Source organism: Lissotriton helveticus, chromosome 2_1 (assembly GCF_964261635.1).
Source record: "Lissotriton helveticus chromosome 2_1, aLisHel1.1, whole genome shotgun sequence".
Lineage (NCBI taxonomy): Eukaryota > Metazoa > Chordata > Amphibia > Caudata > Salamandridae > Lissotriton > Lissotriton helveticus.
In genome coordinates, this window is record NC_136059.1 from 401,322,939 (window position 1) to 401,343,761 (window position 20,823).

Sequence of the window (20,823 nt, forward strand, 5' to 3'; positions counted from 1 at the left end):
TATGGTTTGCACCATGTCACACAGCCTACACTGGCAGTCTGTGGAATTTTTGTGTGGGTCAGTTAGGGTGGCATAAGATATGCTGCATCCTTTAGGAGCCCTCTTTAGTATCCATGTCCTAAGTACCCATTTACTAAGGTACTTAATGCAGTGCTAAAGTCTTTTGCCATTTTGTTTTAGAATTAGATTTCACCTTGTTTTAGGGAAAGAGCATTGGCACTGAAGTCTTGTTGGAGGGCATTAGTGCACTATTGCAGTCCGAAACCAGCATCCAGTAGCTAAAATAAAAAAGACAAAGGTGGGGTGGGTGGTGGAGGAGGGGAGGCGGGTGTGGGGGTCAGCTGCAACAAAATCCAGTTTCTTACACACCTGATATTTCCTTATCCCCCAGAAAGGACGACACCATCATGCCAATCCACAACCTCAGGCCCCTCAACTAGTACATCCTCTTGGAACATGTCCACATGCCAACCATGCAGGATGTCATTCAGCTACTACAGCAAGGTGAATTCATAACCGCGCTAGACCACATGTACTCTGCCTTCGATATACCTATCCACCTTGTGCCTCTGCGCTACCTCCACTTCCTGGTAAGTGGCAGCACTACCAATTCAAAGCGCTACCTTTCAGGTCTTCACAAAATGTCCAGCGATGGTAGTCACCCACCTCAGACGGGGGTATCAGTGAGTTTCCCTTTTTAGGCGATTAGCTCATCAAGAGTCCGTGCAGGCAGGCAGCAGTGCCTAGGGAACACTCGCGCTGCTATTTCTATCCTCCACAGCTTGGGATTTACCATAAACTTCTCCAAGTCTGATATCCAACACCTCTAAGTGTAGCCTTTTCTTGATTCCAGTCTAAATCCATTCCTTGACAAGTAGTGCTGGCTCTTCAGTAACTGCTGCCCTGTTTACCGGCAAATTTCTATTCATAATCATAAGTTATGCTCCTCCTGGGCATGATTGCCTCCTGCATAGCTATAGTTCCCCATCCACCCCCCTACAAGAGTACCTTTCAGCACAGGGATTGCAGGTAAAAGATCACTGGGGAGATCTACTGTTAATTGTGCGAATAACCGTTGCTTTCTGTAACTGTGGAACCGTAACCACTTACTACAGGGCAATCCCTACATAGACCCATTCCGCAAGTGACCATCACCTCTGACGCCTTTGTCCCGAGACATGGGGGGTACAACCTCTCCAAAGCATGACAATTTAGGGGCTGTGGTCCCCTCATCAAAGTGGTCTCAATATCAAACACCTAGATCTTCTAGCTAGTGACCTACGTCTCTAAACCTTCTTTCAGGAAATACAGGGCAAGGTAGTCCTGAACCAAACAGACATGACTTCCATGTAATACCAACAGAAACAGGGGACACTCACTCTCTGCAGCTCTCAATGTTAGCGAATATAGCAGTGGGCCATAAGTGATTAGACACACCTTTAAGTAGAGCATCTTCCAGGTGTAGACAACGACTTTGCAGACCTGCTCAGACAGATGCGTCAACATGTTCAGAAGTAGGAACTTCACCCACAAATCCTGCTCTTACTTTCATCCCGGGGGTTTTCCAGAAACAGACCTATTCACCACATACAAAAATGCAAAAATTGTTGCCTCCTCTTGGTCCTCGCATTCTCAATTTGAGGGCAATCCTGGTTAGGGATATTTGCTTAGTTTTTTCCTCCTCTCCCATGCGTGGTGAGGAAGCTCCGGCAAACATCCCTCACCCTCGTTTGAGTATCCCCCATCTGCGTCAGACAACCCTGGCTCTCAACGCTCCTGGAGATGTTTGTCACTATCCATAAGACGTTCCCAAACAGGCCAGATCTTCCCAAACAAATCAAGGCAGGATCACACACTCAGATCCCAGACTGCTCAAACTAGCAGTCTGGCTACTGAGGTCTTAGAGTTTGGTTACCTCCGTTTTGCCACAAGAGTGCATTGAGCAAGCTGGTAGATCTATACTTTTGTCCGAAACAAATATATCCTCTCAAACCCACTGTTGAGTCAGGGTTAGGTTACACATCTACACGTCTTCACTTAGCGTTTGTGGTCACTTTTTTGCAAAACAGGGAATGTTATTTGCTATTTAGAGTCCCTGTCATTAACACTTTCATGGAAGGCCTCAAAAGAATCATTCCACCCAGGGTCTAACCAGCTCTTGTCGGGAACCTCAATGTCGTTCTTACAAGCCTAATGAGACCTCATTTCGAACCAATCATTACACCCTTACCCTTTTCAATTCCTCTCTTGTAAAATGACTCTTCTGCGAGCTATTACATCTTTAAGGCATTTTGGTGAGCTACAAGCTCTTACTTGGTTAAAGCCTTTCTTTCAGATGTGCAATGACATTGTCTCCTTAGGACTATCCCAAAGTTCCCTTCCAAGATTCTATTTCCTTACAACTTCATCCAAACAATTGAGTTCCCAGTCTTTTTCCTCACCCAGACTCTAGCTGAAAGAGCCCTTCATACATTAGATGTTAAACACGCTCTAAACTATTACATTGAGAGACCCAAAGCTTTTTGTAGAACTTACCTATGTTTTGCATTGGCTAGTCCTCATAAGGGTCAGTAAATATCTAAACTGGCATATATAGATGGATTGTCACATTTATCCAAATCTGCTACCACAAAGCCTGTAGACACCTGCCTATCCCTCCTAGGGAAAACGCTACCCAATTGAAAGGTGCAACAATGGTTTACTTCGGAATTATTCTGATAGTCAATAATTGCAATGCAGCTACATCCAACTTCATATACTTTCAGGAAAGCTTATTATGTTGCTGTTTTAGCCTGCAAACTAAAGTTGCCAAACAGTTTTGAGAACCAGATTTCCACCACTTTCAGGGATAGTGTTTTACAGTCTACACAGAGCATGTGTATCAACAGCCACACATGCTATGAATAGAAAATGATACCCAGTAAGCTTCTGTTCATAGCGTGTGGTGCTGTAGGTGCACATGAGCCCATCCACCTCCCCCGGGAGCCACTGTCATTTTCACAGGTCCACATCCTCCACATTTAATCCTCACACATATAATATGCATGGTCATCATACTATCCTGACTTTCCACTCCATATGTACGCTTACCCTCTGTGCGACAAACAGTCTAACAGTAGAGTTGATCCCCATGTGCAATACTTACTATGGTATGAGTCACTCAGTACCTCGTGACTTGAAAGACTTCTTCAAACAAAATCAGTGTGCAACTTCCGAGGCCAACACTAGATGGCAGGAGTATGCAGAGTATGTGAATCTAAAACGCAACAAGCTATGAAAAGATGCTTACAGGATAATTAACATTTTCTTTATTTCACACTCAGGGCCTTATGGGGTGCTTAAAAAGTAGTGTCTTTCCCATTTTTAGGGACTGACATCCATCTAGTGTGTTGGAACTTTGTATCTACTGATACAAATTTAGTTCATGCGGTTAATCAACGTTTCATTTGTTTATATCAACATAAAACATATTAATCAATTATTTCTATATATATTCATTTTATAGGTATATAATTTTCCTTTTGATAGTAATTTCTTAAGTGCAGGATTTACTTATACTCAGAGCATTTTGGGATATAAAACCGTATTTAGCAATTACATTTTAAGTTACTGCATCCCCACAAGTAAGCTATAATCATCACATTTCCGTTGATCCCGTTTCAAACCTCATAGTGTTTAGAATTTACCGTCTGTTTCTAGTGTTCAGGTCAGTTTTTTTTTTTATAGCAGAGAGCGTGTCCTAATGGCTTTTGACAATTGGCTCTTCTTTTCTGGTATTACTACACTGTGTTGCCTGTTGAATAGTACTGTCTCTTTGCTAGTTCCATTAGTGTAGTTTTTTTTAATCCCTTTTCAAATCATTATTCACAACCTGAGCCTATTGTATTATTTGTTTTGTTGATTTGTATTTATTTGTAAATGTCTGATTTGTTCATTATTCATTTTCAGGAACAGTTTTTTATTTCCCTTTTCCCACATCCATAATTATTCACTCCTGTTCTTTCATTTAAGCTTTTCTGTATGTAATGTTCCTAAAATTATATTGATTTTTTCCCTATAAGTATCATGGTAGCTGTTACTCATTGAGGCTCTTCAGTTCAAGTCATGTTAAGCCCTATATATCGTGATTCATTCTGAGCCAGCATGCTTCAGTCACGGGCAGTAGGGAGCTGTTTCACAGTTTAAAAAAAGTAAATGTAATTAAAGGTTTGTCTCTTGTGAAATGCCATGGTATTGATGATTTCTTATTTTGTCGATGAATGTTAGTTGGGTCTTCTTCAACGGCATTCATGTCATAAAAGCATAATGTGCACAAGGGTAGAAGATAATAAATACAAAACAAAGATTCACAAATGGTATGTTGTTGCAGTTTAACTTTGTCTATATGGGCGAGTTGTCCTAGAACTCCATTGAATATGTACAAATAGTATTTATATTAGAAACAACGGTTTTAATGTATCACGCATAGTTTTCTTATATGTTGACACTATTGCTCTGCTTTTTTCACCATAAGCTTTGTGTTTGCATCTCTTATTGCAAGTGTATAAGATCACTGATATTTAAGTGTTGGTTTACAAGTGTTTACATTTCCTTAACTGATGCTTGTATTCCGTGTAGGATGGTAAAGTGATTTTTCCAGCACCGCCGCCAAATAACATCCCACAGGGTGTCCCAGTAAAACCGAAATCAGTGGCTGAGTTGGCAGCAGAAAAGGCAGCTGTAGTCACACCATTTCGGAAGACCATGACGACTGCCTCTGCCTACACTGCTGGTGGGAAAATAATTAATTTCACTTAGCGTTATATTTCTCTTCCTGTATAAACCACTATTTGTTTTCGTATAATTATTGATATTTGTAGAAGGCTAACCTTTGTTATTTATGCTGTTCCATTTTACGTTTTAGATTTCTTCAAGAATTTTTAAGTTTTCCAAGAACTAGAAAAGGCAAATGTTTGTTTTGGTATCATGTTTTAGATCTCTTTATGTGGTATTCTTATATGCCATATGGTTTCCCAGTAATTAAATTATGTACAAACCTTGTTTGATGTAGATAGTTTATTTAAAATGTCTTTTTATTGAATTTCCCAAAGAGAAACAAAACAGCCAAACACGTTGCTTACTTTCGATGCTACTTGTTAAAATCAGTGAGAGTATCAGACAGTGATTAATTCCTTGCATCGAAACTTGGCGGGTGTCCAAATATCATTTAACTTCTGGCTATATTCTGAGGCATCCAACTTCCTGAAAAGTACCAGGTGACATTCAAACTACAAAGAGAGGAGAGAAAAAGAAAGATGAAAGAGGGAGGCGGGGGAATGAAGAGGGGAGGTGGGGAGGAATGCTCTCCGGCCCTCACCGGGCTGTTTATGCCAGGCGTTGCAGCATGCACGGCACTTCTGTAAGTAGTTCACGCGATCCATTCACAGTGCCTATATCTCCTCAGAGGTAGTCTCCCTACGATCGAGAGGGTGAGAGTTAAGATAGCTTTGCAGCGGCACCCAAATGTTCTGCAGGCGTGATTGTGCGGGAATTAGTTCCCAGTAATCAGACAACTGGTTGTGGCAGAACGCTGCGCTCCTGAGCCATTCAAACACTCGATGGCTACGCCTGCAGCCCCAATAGATTGCAACTCTTCGCTTTGCCAGTAAGAGCAGCATTGCCACCAATTTCCTGCGTTCCACAGATAATCTGGGCACCTACCCCAGAAGGGCCCCCAGTGGGGAGCGCTCAAGTCTGCATTCAGTCACTGGGTCCAACACATCAAAAATGCATTCCCAGAATCTTGCCACCCCCCGACACTCCCAGGCCAGGTGCAAAAAGGAGACCTCAGGCGCTCGGTAGCGCCCACACTGCGCATCCTCACACAACCCAGCTCTATTCATCCACGCAGGGGACCTATACAGCCTATGAAGAAACTTGTAGTGGATAATTTGCAGCCTCTAATTGGGTGACATCTCCTTGGCAATAAGCCCATGTGCCCTCCTCAAAGGGACCTCCCAGGATCTTCTCCCATTCGCGCGCGTGGGGGGGGGGGGGGGAGTGGGAGTGGGGGGTGGGGGGGTGAAGAGACACTTATCGGCGATGCGCTCTGCATTCCAGCGTACAGACGGGTGATAAGTTTCCGTGGCAAGGGATTTGCGAGAAAATCCTCCAGCACTTGGAATGTTGGTGGCGCCACAGGAAAGGAAACAAACAGTGCACGCAATGCTGATAATATGTCCGCCTGTCCAGCATTCCGGTGTTGTCATTCCCAAGTATATCATCCATGGTGAATACACCGTCGGGAATGCCCGCCCCCATCGTATGGAGCTGGTGCTTCCTCAGCCTTTGGCACCCCCCGTCTCCTCTTGATACAGATAGTTGTACTGGTCCGATGAATGCCTTAACAACTTATTAAAATGTTACATTGTTAATAGTGACTTTAATAACAGCATGGCTTTAAGTTATTCTTTTTCAACATCTTTTAACTGTCTATATCCTTTCAAGGAAGGTCCAGTTTCTGGGTTTTGAAACCGAGCTGCCTTTGGAACCTGGGACCCGACTTCAGCGCTTGACTAAACATCATGTGATTCTGGGCAAATCACTTAATCTCCCTATGCCTAAAAATTTGAAATGTAATGTGTGTGAAATGTATGATTGTAAAATGTATGGCTATGGATACACATGGTCGCCATACTCTTGCCATCTAGTATTTGATTTGGACGTTGGCAACTTGTTTTTATTTGAAGTCTTTCGAGCCATGAGGTGTGGTGACTCCACCACAAGCTGGCAACGCACATGGGCATTGGCTCCATTGTAAGATTGTTTTCGAGGCATGTGAGCTGTAGGTCACATGCTTTGTATAAGTCTGCCATCTAGTGTTGGGTCCGGATGTTTGCACTTTGTTTTTGTTTCGAAGAAGTCTTTTCCAGTCACGAGGTAGGTGACTCCTCCTTTCGATGATAGTGCGCATGAGAATCGACTCGATTGTTAGATTGTTTTTTTTCCGCCATTCGATGTTAATTGCTGCGCTACAGTTCGATAACGTTTCGGGATCCCTTTGGTGTGCTATCCTCTACCCTCAACAGTATGGTTTCTCGATCACATACATAGCTTTGTGTATTGTATTCATTTCTACAACTTCGATCTGAAAGTCTTTTGCAAGACCCTTGGACCTAGTCGCATTGACCAAGTTCGCAGTAGATGGAACGCACTCAATTCCATCTCTGCCTCCGGTGCCACCCTAACTACCCCCGCACCGATCTACTTGACGTATGCAATTTGTGTATCACCCGAAAACAACAAAGAAAATGGCAAAGCCTGCATATCGTTCCAAACCAAAAAAACGCTCCATGGCCGTTGGGCTCGACGTCACGAAATGTTTCGGCAACAGAGAGACTCCGCTCTGGATCTCAATGGAGAAGAGGTTGACTAAGATCTTCGAAGCACAGGGAGCCGAGGCAGAGGAGGAACAACACATCTATGTGTCCCATGATGACTCAGAAATTGAGTAAGACATCATGCCCGGTTCGCGTACCGTGAGTAAAGATTCTCCTCTGCCCCAAAAGGTACCCTCGAAAAAGGCTCCTGTCCCTCCTCTGCCTTAGGGCCAAGGTCGGCATCAAGATAAAGTTTCCAACGCTCCGCCTTCGGGCCCGACACCAAACAAAAATTGCAGCCTTCTGGCTCAAGACTGAGTCGACCTCCTACGGTGACTGAACCCAAAACTTTGGCACCGAAAGGCAAACCAAGTGACCCCTCAAACACTTGGGCACCGTAACACACTTGGGCACCGAAACACACTTGGGCACCGAAACACACTTGGGCACCGAAACACACTTGGGCACCGAAACACACTTGGGCACCGTAACACACTTGGGCACCGAAACACATTTCGGATCCAAAATCCTTGGCACCAAAATCCTCGATCCGAAATCACCGGCACTAAAAATGTTGACCCCAAGAGACAAGACTGCTCCTACACCATCTAGTAGCCTTGTTTGGATATTCTGTACATGCAACAATGGTCCCATGCATACAAGCAATTTTGGAGAAATAAAATATAGACAGAGTCAATCTATATTATGAGTGACATGTCCAGCCGGACAGTGGTCAGCAGAGTTTACTCAATTTACACTTTGTTATACCACAAGGAGTACTTTCCACAAATCAACCTGTGTGGAGCACAAGCCTGTGCCCAGCACTAACAGAACAGGTACAGAGGGTGGATATAGGGAGTAAAGAAGGGCTTTTTAAGGCAAAGCACGTTTTTCTGTCAGTAATACAGTTGTACAGAATACTTAAACAAAGCACCATTTAAAACACATAGTAATCACGTTTTTAAGCATTTGGTGCCCAAAAGGTCGACGGCGTTTCGGACCCCTTAGCAAATCACGGGGACCATCATCAGGACATTACATTGAAAGCCTTAACAATGATTTAGCCTCTAAATGCCGTAATTCCTTGATACGGAACGGCGGTAGATTAGTAAGGATTACGTGCGCCCACAATCGAGCGGAGGGTACCGCGGTACACGCTGGTATCCGTCGGAGTCAGGGGAACCGGATGTGTCGGTAGGAAGTTGTGCTCCCTGGCGCCAGGGAGCACAACTTCCTACCGACACATCCGGTTCTTCTTTGCTCCCTATATCCACCCTCTGTACCTGTTCTGTTAGTGCTGGGCACAGGCTTGTGCTCCACACAGGTTGATTTGTGGAAAGTACTCCTTGTGGTATAACGAAGTGTAAATTGAATAAACTCTGCTGACCACTGTCCGGCTGGACATGTCACTCATAATATAGATTGACTCTGTCTATATTTTATTTCTCCAAAATTGCTTGTATGCATGGGACCATTGTTGCATGTACAAAGTATGTTCCCCGAGGTCCCTGCTGACGTATTTGGGGTCCCTTTTTTTTTTTTTTTTTTTTTTTTATATTTCAAAGTTTTATATAGCGCGAACAAGATCTTCACAGATATCAGAGCGCTTTACATAGAGGGGTACATGAGGGAACATAGTAAACAATAAATCACTAGATCATACAGTACAAATAGGTGGCTACAAAGCCCATCACGAGAGTAATAAGACAGCTCATACAAATAAGTAAATGGGTCAAGCATGTAGTACAGATCGGTGCAGGGTGTTAACAGAGTTCGAGATAGTAGATCAAGTGTATTTAGCCATGAGGATAGCTTTTACTTCCTTTTTAAATAGTGTAGTGGAGGAGATAAGCCTGGTTTCGGGAGGGAGTGGGTTCCAAATCCTAGGCGCCAATCCTGAGAAGGAGCGCTTGTATGTTTTTTCCTTCCTGAATCTTCGAGGTTTCAGCAGAAGATTCTTTGTGCCTCTCGTGTTTCTAATACCCCCAGAGATTGTCAGTTTCTGAGCGAGGTAGCCGGGTGAGTTTAGGTGTACCGCCTTGTGTGTCATGCAGGCGATTTTCAGTAGTATTCTGGCTTCAAAAGGCAGCCAGTTCAGGGATTTCAAGTCGGGGGTAATATGGGAGTGCTTTTTTGACCCAGTGATGAGTCTCGCTGCAGCATTCAGAGAAGCTCTTAGTGGTGCGGTAGTAGTTAGGGGGAGTCCGCAGAGGGCGGTGCTGCCGTATTCAATACGTGGGATGACTAGCGCTTGTACTGCTGTTTGGAAGTCTTTGGCTGGGAGGTAGGGTTTAAGTTTCCTCAGAGTATTGATCTGGAAGTTCGCTCCCTTTGTTGCCTTGCTGATATGTTGCTGCATGTTGAGGTTGGTGTCAAGTGTTATGCCTAAGGATTTTGCTGAATCCACTATGGTCGTTTGGACATTTAGTGCTGTTAGGTGCTTAAGCCATGTTTGTGTGGTAGATATTTTCGTGGGAGGTGAGATCAGAAGGATCTCACCTCCCACGATTGTTGTTGTTAAATTGTTTGGATATTCAGCCTGCCATCACAGACCCCAAACAAAAGTAACTTGTTATTAACCCTAAAACAGGACTCCTTTCTGCAAAGTTGCCAGCAAAAAGGTAGCAAGAATTGGAGGACTCTTATCATATCCCTTTAAAGAGAAAGAGTATAGCTACTAACACTTCTCCACCACCTCTTTCACCTTCTTCACCATCTCCACCTATTGATTCTAATTTGCTCAGAATACCCACAAATTCCCCTCAGCCACAATCTCCAGATTATCAAGATGATTGGGCTGGAGATCAAGATAGGGACACACATGGGGATGTAACACAAGACAATGCTCCAGACCCATGGGTCGACTAGAACACTTATCACAATAATAACGACCCAGACCTATACCCATCTAAGCCTTCTCCTCCAGATGACAACGTGGCGTTCACTGAACTGCTAAAAAGAGCTGCTCAGTACCATGGAGTACAGCTCCATAAGGAGCCTCTTGAGGAAAATGTTTTATTTGAGACACTAAATGCATCGCGAAAGACTACATATACACTACCTATGCTTAAAGGTATGTTAAAACATGTAGATGAGTTATTCAAAGATCCAGTGCGAGCTAGGGTCCTCACACCTAGATTTGACAAAAATATAAAGCCGCACCTACATACCCAATTTACATCAGGGGTCAGGTTCCATTAGATTCTTTAGTGGTATCAAATGCTCGTAAACAAGCTAATTCTCAAACAGGAAATGCCCCGCCTCCTGACGAATCTAAATTAATAGATGCCTCAGGCAAAAGAGAAGCAGCGCAAGGAGCCAATTATTGGCGCATAGCCAATATACAAGCACTCTTAGCAAGGTATGACCGAGCTCATTACGATGAGCTAGAGAAGCTAATCCAACATTTGCCTGATGAGCATAAAGCTAAAGCTCATAACCTCATCAAGGAAGGAAAGCTTATTTCCAACACTTCAATCAGGTGTGCTATTAACGCAGCAGACGCTGCTTCACACCAGTGTCCTACTTTGACGCCACAAATGGCTACTGGTATCTGGGTTTAAACCAGAGGTTCAAGCTTCCATTTTAAATTTACCTTTTAACAAGGAACATTTATTTGGCCCTACAGTTGACACTTAATTTGATCAAATGAAGAAAGACACTGAGGTAGCCAAATCGATGGGAACACTGCAGACACCATCAAAAAGTGGATCATTTTGCCGCTCCTTTTACAGGGGAGGTTTAAAGACCATACCTACTGACTGGTCCTCTACCTCATATAGATGCAATAGTCCATCCCCTCGACCAGAAGTTATGTTTGAGGTGGTTTTTTGGGGAAGCCATGGCAAAGGAAGAGGGAGAAGTAATACACCTGTACTTCTCCAGCCACAAATAAACAGTGACTTTCCTCCACTTCCCTCCACTCGTTCAACACCTGTCGGGGGACGTCTCACTCAATTTTTCCCAGTCTGGAATATCACCACATCAGACAAATGGGGTTTACACATTATCCAATGTGGTTATTGCCTGGAGCTTACCAACATCCCTCCAAATAGAATCCCTTTACTTTCTGATTCCCAAAAAGGATGATTCTCTCAGACCTATATTAGACCTAAGAGAATCAAACCTATACATTCATTCATATCACTTCCATATGGTGGAGAAGTGTGGCTCAATGATTAGAGCGGCAGACCCTGATGCAGAGGTCTGGCCCGGACCAGGGTTCAATTCCCGCCTCGGCGGGTCTTGGGCTCAATTTCCCCGGACCTGATAATTCTCGCCTCGGTGCTTTCTTTGTTACAGCAAGGCAACTTTATGTCCACTCTGGACTTAAAGGATGAATACTTCCATATTCCAATACATCCAGCTCATCGCAAATACCTCAGATTTATGGTAGCCGGACAACATTACCAATTCAAAGTGCTCTCATTCAGAGTCACCACTGCTCCCAGATTACTTACCTAATGCCTGGCTGTAGTGGCACCACATCTGCGAAGACTACATGTTCACGTCTTCCCATATCTAGATGACTGGCTCAACAAAGCCAGCACTCTCACAAAATGCATACCATGCACCCATTTACTGCACAACCTCGGATTCACAGTATATCTGTTGAGGTCTCATCTGCAACCTTCCAAAATGCAAATGTACTTGGGGCCCAGTATAGATACATAAAAAGATCCAGCTTGTCTCAATCCAGCCAGAATCCACAATATTGAGGTTCTTCTTTCCAAATTTCAACCCAACCACGTATTAGCAGCTCGGGTATTTATGCAGCTACTAGGAATGATGGCATCTTCCATCGTGATAGTTTTGTGTGCAAGTCTTCAAATGTGTCCCCTTCAGGAATGCTTAGCACGTCAGTGGAATCAGTCTCCGGGTCGATTGACAGATCTAGTGTTGGTGGACAGCCACACTCATTGCTCTCTGCAGTGGTGGAATCCACAGAACCTTTCCAAAGGGCTGCCTTTTATCGACCCAGTTCCACAGACGGTGCTAACAGCAGACGCATCGCTCAATGGTTGGGGAGTTCATCCCCAAACTCGAAATTCAAGGATTGTGGAGTCCAAGGGAAAACAACTCCAAATAAACCATCTAGAGCGGCTAGAAGTCTTTCTAGTGCTCAAACAGATCATAAAAAACAAATGGAAAACTAAAAACCCAGATCCAAATCTATATGGAAAATAGTTTAGATAGTATCAAAAAGACAATTAGTGCACAAAACCCATGATTAATGTACATAAATAATTACGTAGTGCAAAATATTTTTTTTTATAATTATCAAATTTTTTTCATAACAGAGCAGTCCTCCATCTGAAAAATAACGAAATGGGCCTGAATATTCAATCACACTTCCACATTCATTCTTCTTAGGTAGGTAGTAGATTTGTGAACTTATACAGAAAACAACCAATTGAATATACATAACATTCTTAATTTTTAAAAAAAAATTTAAATAGAGAAGTATAAACAATAGTGTGTACCAGTTTACAACTTCATGGATTGGATTGCAATGACCCTCATATATTTGAGTTCCTATTATGCTAACCAAACATTTTCAATTATGTTGCTCTTTGCAATCAGGTGGAACAAATAAAATTTTGTTCGGCTAATAAAGTAGCATATACAAATACAGTATTTCTGATAAATTTAACCATTAGTGATCTTGTCACAATCAAATGGAGTGAATATAATGCTACTCAACTTAAAGTTATAATGTGCAAAAATAACATGGCTTATAGATTAGAGCAATAAGAAAATATTGATAATTATAAAAAATTATTTTGCACTATGTAATTATTTATGTACATTAATCATGTGTTTTGTGCACTAATTGTCCTTTTGATACTATTAAATTATTTTTCATTTAGATTTGGATCTGGGTTTTTAGTTTTCCATATGTTTTTTCTGATAAGTTTGCCCATTTTTAGGTCTCGCCTGAGCCAGTGCATGCGTTGCTCTGGCAAGACATTTAGTGAGTGGGCTTTAAAAAGCCAACTACAGCTTTTTGTGTGGCCCAGAGGGTGCGGTTACACGCACAGTAACGCGCATTCCTCGCATCGCTCGATCAGGCGCCTTCTGGCTTTCCTCTCGCGTGCTCTCCCAAGCGTGCGCTTCAACGCTCCTCCCCCTCCCCCACCACAGAGCGCATCTTGCGGCTGCGCGTCTTGCTTGCAATGATTTAAGCTTATTAGCATTTGTGGCTTGCATGCTCGTTGTGGCCGCTCTGGTTTCCTCTCCTCGCTTCAACCGCCACAAAGCACACATGTACAGAAGGCAGGACCGCTGCGCTGCAAAAACATCACGTGACTCATGCCGCGCTTTTACTTTCACAATAGACTGAGCCTTTCCCTTAATGAGGCAGCAACGCGTCTTCAATTCTCACTGCTCCTCCCTCCCGCAGCATTCGCTGCTGTGGGTGAACTCATTCCTCTACTCCCAGGGATCTCCCCACTTCACCATAGTACTAATGTACCGACCTGCACTTTGTAAGTGCTGAAACAGCATGTACACATTTCTTAAATGGACGCTGTACTTTTTTTTTTTTTTTATTGCAGCACAGGCATGCCCAGCTTTATCTGCAACTATCAACCATGCCATTCTTTTGTCTAGCACGGCGCGGCTCACACACCTCCATTTCACCTCCCGCTCGTTCCACCTCCTCCCCAGACCCCTATCACGGAGTGCAGTCTTTTGACTCTGTACCATGCAGATTGGGCATACTATTTCATAAGTGGATGATGATCAAACTAAAGTGGCTGATCTCGTGGTGCAGGTCTCCAAACAAGGTTATATGAAATTACCCAGTACTATTCTTCTGTGGATCCCAACGCATGTGCCCTTGACATGGTTTGTTAGATTACTGTTTTTCCATGAATAACAGCAAAGCCTCAGCCTGTGCTACTCTACTTCCAGAATCTGTCAAGCAGCAAACCTCGTATTAATGGAGACGGGGCAGTTCTATACACCTTGTCAGGCAATCTCCTTGCCCTTTTTCTGTTTCCAATTTAGTTTTTTGTCTTATAATGGTCCCCACAACTCGCCCTTTTTGTGTCTCCTGTAAATTGTATTAACCTGACAGTCCATTTCGTCAGGTAATTAACAGTTCGCTTTTGATGACAGTCAGTTTCTACACAGGCCTGGCGGGGGTAGTATCAACCTCCTATACATTTCCTAGATGTATCTCAGCAATTAGTGGTTCATTGGGGGTTCATTGCAGATACGGAACACCATATTTTGGCCTTCCATTAGCATTTGCCAACTATTCATCTCAGCTGTAATAAGAACTAGCACTTGCAATGCAATAGGCCTCTCGCATTACTGAAAGCTTGAGCTACTGGTGTCGCATTATTATTTGCAAAGCAAATAGCTCAAACTTTCAGCAACTTCCTCAAGCATTCGCATAGCCAATAGGTCTCACATTTGGGACATTAAAAGTGTTTAGCCATGCAACAGTTGATGCTGTTGTACCAATGATATTATGCTGCATAACAAAATACTTATAAGGTCCCAAAATCGAGACCTATTGGCTATGCCAATGCTTGTTACAATAGTATTTATCTATACATTTGTTGTTTAATCCCTGACTTAAGTACTTCACTTAATAAAGCTTTATTGCAACAGTATTGTCATAAAAGCAACACAGTATACATAATTTGACTTATGGATTGATCTACAAATCAATATAAACAGTTGTAAAACCAATACAATTAATCATTACATCTTAGGGAATTTAAAAGTTGGCAATTTCATCAATGGTATCGCCACAGAATCATATATCATACACCATATAATACAAGCACGATGTATAATGTGGTAACCCACAACTCGGGGGCGATGGGGGCCCAAAACACAGGGTTATTCAAATAAAAGGTAATCTTTAAAATATATTGAGTCAATACTATCAACATTTCATAAAACTCCATACATAATACAGATAAAAAGTTATTAAACCGATTTAAAATACAAGTAATAAAAATGTACACAGTGAGGTTCAATAATACCATACAAAGATCAAATTGATGCTTCACCGGAGGGAGAACCTGGTAGCAAGGGTGCTAAGTTATTCTCGGTTGGTGCGATTTTTGATCTGATGCACCAAACCCTCTTTAGATATTTGGATAGGGGATAATATAACAAAACGAGGGATCAGTCCTCCGAATTCTTAAGGCTATGCTGCTTTGCCTGGTGCCCAATTTTTGACATATAGGCACTAGCCAAATCTTTTGTGGGATAGTGTAGGCGGGGCATACAAAGAGAACATGTTGGTACGTGTTTAGCATAGTATGGGCACTTTCTATCTCCTGCTTCTGACCTTGTAGGTTTTTTTTTTTTTTTTTTATAGGACGTTTATTAAGTTCTTTCAGCTATACACAGCGTCTTGCCCACAACCCTGAGGCTGGCCGCTATTTACCATAGGTATATATCACTTGTAGGTTTTTATAGGCAAGGTACTGACTCTAAATTGGAAGTAGAGTTTATGGTCAAGGGTCTTGGAGATAGTATCCCTGTATGGTTCAAGATAGGGGGCGAAGTTTAACTAGCAGCAAACTCCCTGTCCCCTGACTTAGCTGCTTATCTAGTTACAGGGGTACACATTTTTTGTACAATTGTTTCTAGCGCTCAAAGCCTTCCAAACTCACCTAGTAGGCAAAGTTGTCCTAATACGCACATACAGCATGACAGCCATGTGTTACATACAGAAACAGGGGGGAACACACACTCTCCAGCAGTCGCACCTTGCACAAGCCATTTGGAGATGGGGCCCCTCATCAAAAAAATATATCCTCTAGCGAAACACCTTCCAGGAGTTAACAATCCGATTGCAGATCTGCTCAGCTGACTGAGACAACAGATCCATGAGTGGGAACTTCACCCTCAAGTTCTCCTCCCGTTCTTTCAGATGTGGGGCTTCCCAGACATAGATCTGTTAGCCACACACCAAAATGCCCAAACTTCGCCTCCAGGCACCCACACCCAATATTTAAAGGCAATGCTCTATGGATGAATTGGTCATGGATATTTGCGTATGCTTTTCCGCCTCTCCCACTCATTCCACTCGTGGTTCGGAAGCTCAGACAAACATCCCTCATACTAATCCTGGTAGCTCCTACTTGGGCCCGTCAGCCCTGGTTCACTACCCTGTTGGAACTCTCAGTAGTTCCTCATCAAAAATGACATCTTACATCCAGTCTCCTCACGCAGAGCCATGGAGAGATAAGACATCCAGATCCCAAACCTTGCGATCTGGCACATGAAGTCATAGAGTTTGGTTATCTGAATCTTCCACCAGACTGTATGAATATCATTAAAGAGACCAGAAGACCTACTACAAGAGCTTGCTATGCAGCAAAATGGAAGCAGTTTATTTATTGTGATAACAACCATATCAATCTGCTTGATGCTTCCGTTCAAAATATCATTTTCTACTTACTACATTCACAACACTCAAATTTAGCGTACACATCTATACGCTTCTTGCCGCAGTAGCCGCATACCTTCAAAATAGACAACATCTGTCTCTTTTCAGAGTGCTTGTTATTAAGGCCTTCATGGAAGGACAAAAGAGTTATTGTTTGAGGTATTTGTAGAGCGTGCGGCTACTCCAGAGATTGTCCCAGCGCTGTTTAAAAACCCTTGACAAAGCAGTGTAAACAGAAACAGCAGACGCCTCTTTACTGTTGAAAGAGCCAGGTTTTAAGAAGGTGCCCAAAGCCAAGAAGGTCATGCACTTGTCTCAAAGACGGAGGCAAGCTGTTCCAAAGCTTTGCGGCTACTACCTGAAAAGAGCGCCCCCCCTTTCGAGACCGAAAGAACTTTGGCATGATTGTCAGGTGCTGTGTTGAAGACCGCAAAGTTCTAGATGGAGTGTAGGATTGAATTTTATTCCTGATGTAGGGAGTTCCAATATTGTGTAAAGCCTTGAAGGCTAGTACCAGGGCTTTAAATGTAACCCTTTTTCCACTGGGAGCCAGTGCAGGGACTTTAGGCAGGGAGTAATGTGTGTCCTAGAACCGACCCTAAGTACGGCCCTGGCCGCCGCTTTCTGTACAACCTGTAGGCGGCTTGATAGGTATTCGGGGAGGGCCAGGTATAGCACGTTGACATAGTCCAGCCTTGACATGATCAAGGCGTTAAACTACAGTCTTCCTATGCGAGATGGAAAGCATGGGGAGAAAGTTCCTCATCGTTTTTAGCAGCCCAAATCGGGTGCCTGCCACGGATTGAACCTGGTACTTCATGGACATATCCGCATTCAGTTTCACCCCAAGGTTTTTTACAGTGGTAACTGGGCTTACAGGGGGAGACAAATTCTGGGGCCACCATTGTCGCCATTCGTCACCAGGAGTGAGACTAAAGAATATGATTTCAGACTTGTCCGAGTTGAATAGCAGTTGATTTTGTTTCAACCAGGCAAACACCTTTGCCAAGCACGTGCTGACATCATTTCTTCTTAACACCTCATCTTTCTTACAGGTAAACAACAACTGGGTGTCGTAAGCATACGATATAACTTTAGCTCAGTGCTGTGCTGCTATGAGTGCAAGGGGGGCCCATATAAACAGGGTTGGACTTAACACAGAGCCCTGTGGTACTCTTACATTCAGCAGAGGGATGGTGGCCGAGAAGGGGGGGGGCAAACTGTTTGCTGGCGGCTATCCAAAAAGGAGGAGAACCACCCAAGAACCATGCCCCCAATGCTGCAGTCCTGGAGTCTGCGCAGAAGTAGCTTGTGTGGCACGGTATCAGAAGCTGCTGATAGGTCCAATAGTATAAATTCAACCTTACCTCATCTGTCGAGTCACTTTGATCGTCTCCGAGACTTCCAGAAGGGCTGTCTCCGTACTAAAGTTGACTCTAAACCTTGACTTGCTAGGAAGTAAGACCTGGGTACTCTCTATGAAGTCATTGATGACGACATTGACATACTTCTCTAAAGCCTCGTAGAAGTAAGGCAGCAGTGATATTGGTCTGTAGTTTCTGACTACAGAGGGGTCTGCTGAGGTTTTTTTTTTTTTTTTTTTTAGAAGCGGGAAGATCTTTCCATGTTTCCAACTGTCTGGCAACAGACCTTCAGATAGGGATAGGTTCAGGACTCTGTTGACTGCTGGATTTAATACCTTGGCAATAGATGCCAGAGTTTTAGCCGGACAAGGGTCTGCTGGGGAGCTGGATTTCAATGCCTTCAAAATTTTCAGTGAAGTTGCCGTGGGAACGGGAGGAAACTCCAAGAGAGTCTCTTCCAAAACAGGGCAGGTGGGGGGGACATATCAGAGATGCCCTTGTCAAACAATCAAAAACCCCATGGATGTTAAAAGAGCATTACTTCATTACATAGAGAGGACAGAACCTTTTTGTAAAACTAAACAACTTTGTCGCTTTTGCTCCACCACACAAAGGCAATCCCATTTCTAAATCTGGTTTTGCCCGATGGATAGTCATATGCATTCAAACTTGCTATGCAAAAGTGAAGAGAACTTTACCATTTCCCTCTAGGGTGCATTCCACTCGCAAACTAGGGGCTTCTATGGCTTTCTTAAGAAACATTCCCATAGAGGACATCTGTAAAGCTGCAACATGGTCTACGCCACACACATTTACAAAACACTATTGTGTAGATGTGTTAGCTAAACAATAAGCTAATGTAGGCCAGGCAGTTCTACGTACACTATTTCAAATGCCTGCAACTGCTACAGGTTAGCCACCGCTTTAGGAGATTACTGCTGTATAGTCTATGCAAAGCATTTGATCTACAGCTCACATGCCTCGAACGGAAAATGCTACTTACCGAGTATGCATCTGTTCTTGGCATGTAGAGCTGTAGATTCACATTCCCCCACCCACCTCCCCGGATACCTGTTCCAGTACTATCTTACTTAGATACATACACTTGGACATATCTATTCTACTCTTACTAACCCCATTCTCATCCTCTGCGGTAATGCAATCGAACAATGGAATCGATGCCCATGCGCAATATCACTGAAAGGAGGAGTCCCCTATCTCGTGACTGCACTTTGTTTTTGTTAGAAGAAGTCTTATCCAAACATCCGGACCCAACACTGGATGGCAGACTTATGCAAATCATGTGAATCTACAGCTCTACATGCCAAGAACAGATGCATACTGGGTAAGAGGCATTTTCCTTTTCTCCGCCATCAGGCTCTGATGTGTTTCTACGCCGCTCCCTGATTCAATGCCTTTGATGCTCCTGGGGCCCGCTCTTCTCTTCTCCAGTCATTGGAAGAAATGCTTGACGGTCATTCATTTTCTCTCGACGCACTTCGAAGACTGTTGCCAAAGCCCTTGTCCCCATTACTCTGGGTGCCCACACCCCACAGGACTCATCCCCTTTCATAACGACTCTGAAGGATGGCCTCATATGAAGTCATAGTGCCCCGTGCCAACCTTCACATGTGCCCATTGCAGGAGCGCCTTTCTGCGCAGAGGTCACAAGCTAGGGAACATTGAGAAGATTCAGTGTTGTTGAAGGCCAATGCCCGTCACGCTCTTCAGTGGTGGAACAGCAACAATCTGTTCCAGGGTAGGCCGGTCTTAGAATCTGTCCCACAGGTGACTGTTAGCACGGATGACATCCACGGTCTGAGGGTACATATAAACGATATGACAATGAAGGAGGTGTGGCCCCCTCAATACCAGGTTTGACATCTACTATAAGCAACTGGCCAACCGCCTAGCTCTCAAAGCCTTCTTTGCTGTCATTTAAGGCAACATCGTCCTCAACCAGGCACACATGATTACCTAGTATTTCTGTCAACGCTTGTGCACTAGATCTGGCATTTGACCAGATGTCAGTGCATAAATCTGTTGGAGTATCTTCAATGGAGTACACCACAGCTTTGCAGACCTGCTCAGCCAGCTTATCAAGTCCCACCAGTAGGAATTCCAACTGCAAATCCTGCTTGCTCCCTTCCAGCTTTACTGCACCCCACAGATAGACCTATTTGCCACCCAGCACAATGCAGAATATCTAAACTTTGCTTCCAGGTACCTCAGCCCATGTGCAGTACTCTTGAAATTAACTGGTAGGACTATTTTCACTATGCTTTTCCTCTTCTCCCACTCCTTCCGTTAATGGTAAGGAAGATGCGGCAAACATCCCTTCCACTCCTCCTCGTGGCTCCCATGTGGGTGGGGCATCCACGGTACTAGGCACTGCTTTAGATGTTCTTCAGCCCTCGTGAGAAGCACCTGAACATGTGTGCCGTCACGCACACAACGAACGCTACGTGAGTCACCCAGACCTAGCGATCTGCCATCTGAGCACTTGGAGCTTGGCTGTTTTCCTCTTTTATAGGAGTGAATTACTAGTTTGGGAAGCCCACATAACTACACTGCTGGGCTGTTATGCTGTAAAGTGGTAAAGGTTTGTCCACTATTGCATTGCCAAGCACCTGGACCTTCTAAATCTTACAGTCTAGGGCTTCATTTGTTACCTTTAGCA

The 20,823-nt window shown here is 43.7% G+C and overlaps 1 protein-coding gene across 1 annotated transcript in view; it reads left to right on the forward strand.

Annotated features, from left to right (window-relative positions):
* The window catches only part of NNT (nicotinamide nucleotide transhydrogenase), a 480,843-nt gene that overhangs the window by 143,480 nt on the left and 316,540 nt on the right, over positions 1–20,823 (forward strand). The window contains exon 10 of the mRNA XM_078675042.1: positions 4,618–4,771. Coding sequence (XP_078531168.1) covers positions 4,618–4,771 — 154 coding nt within the window. The remainder of the gene's footprint in view (positions 1–4,617; positions 4,772–20,823) is intronic.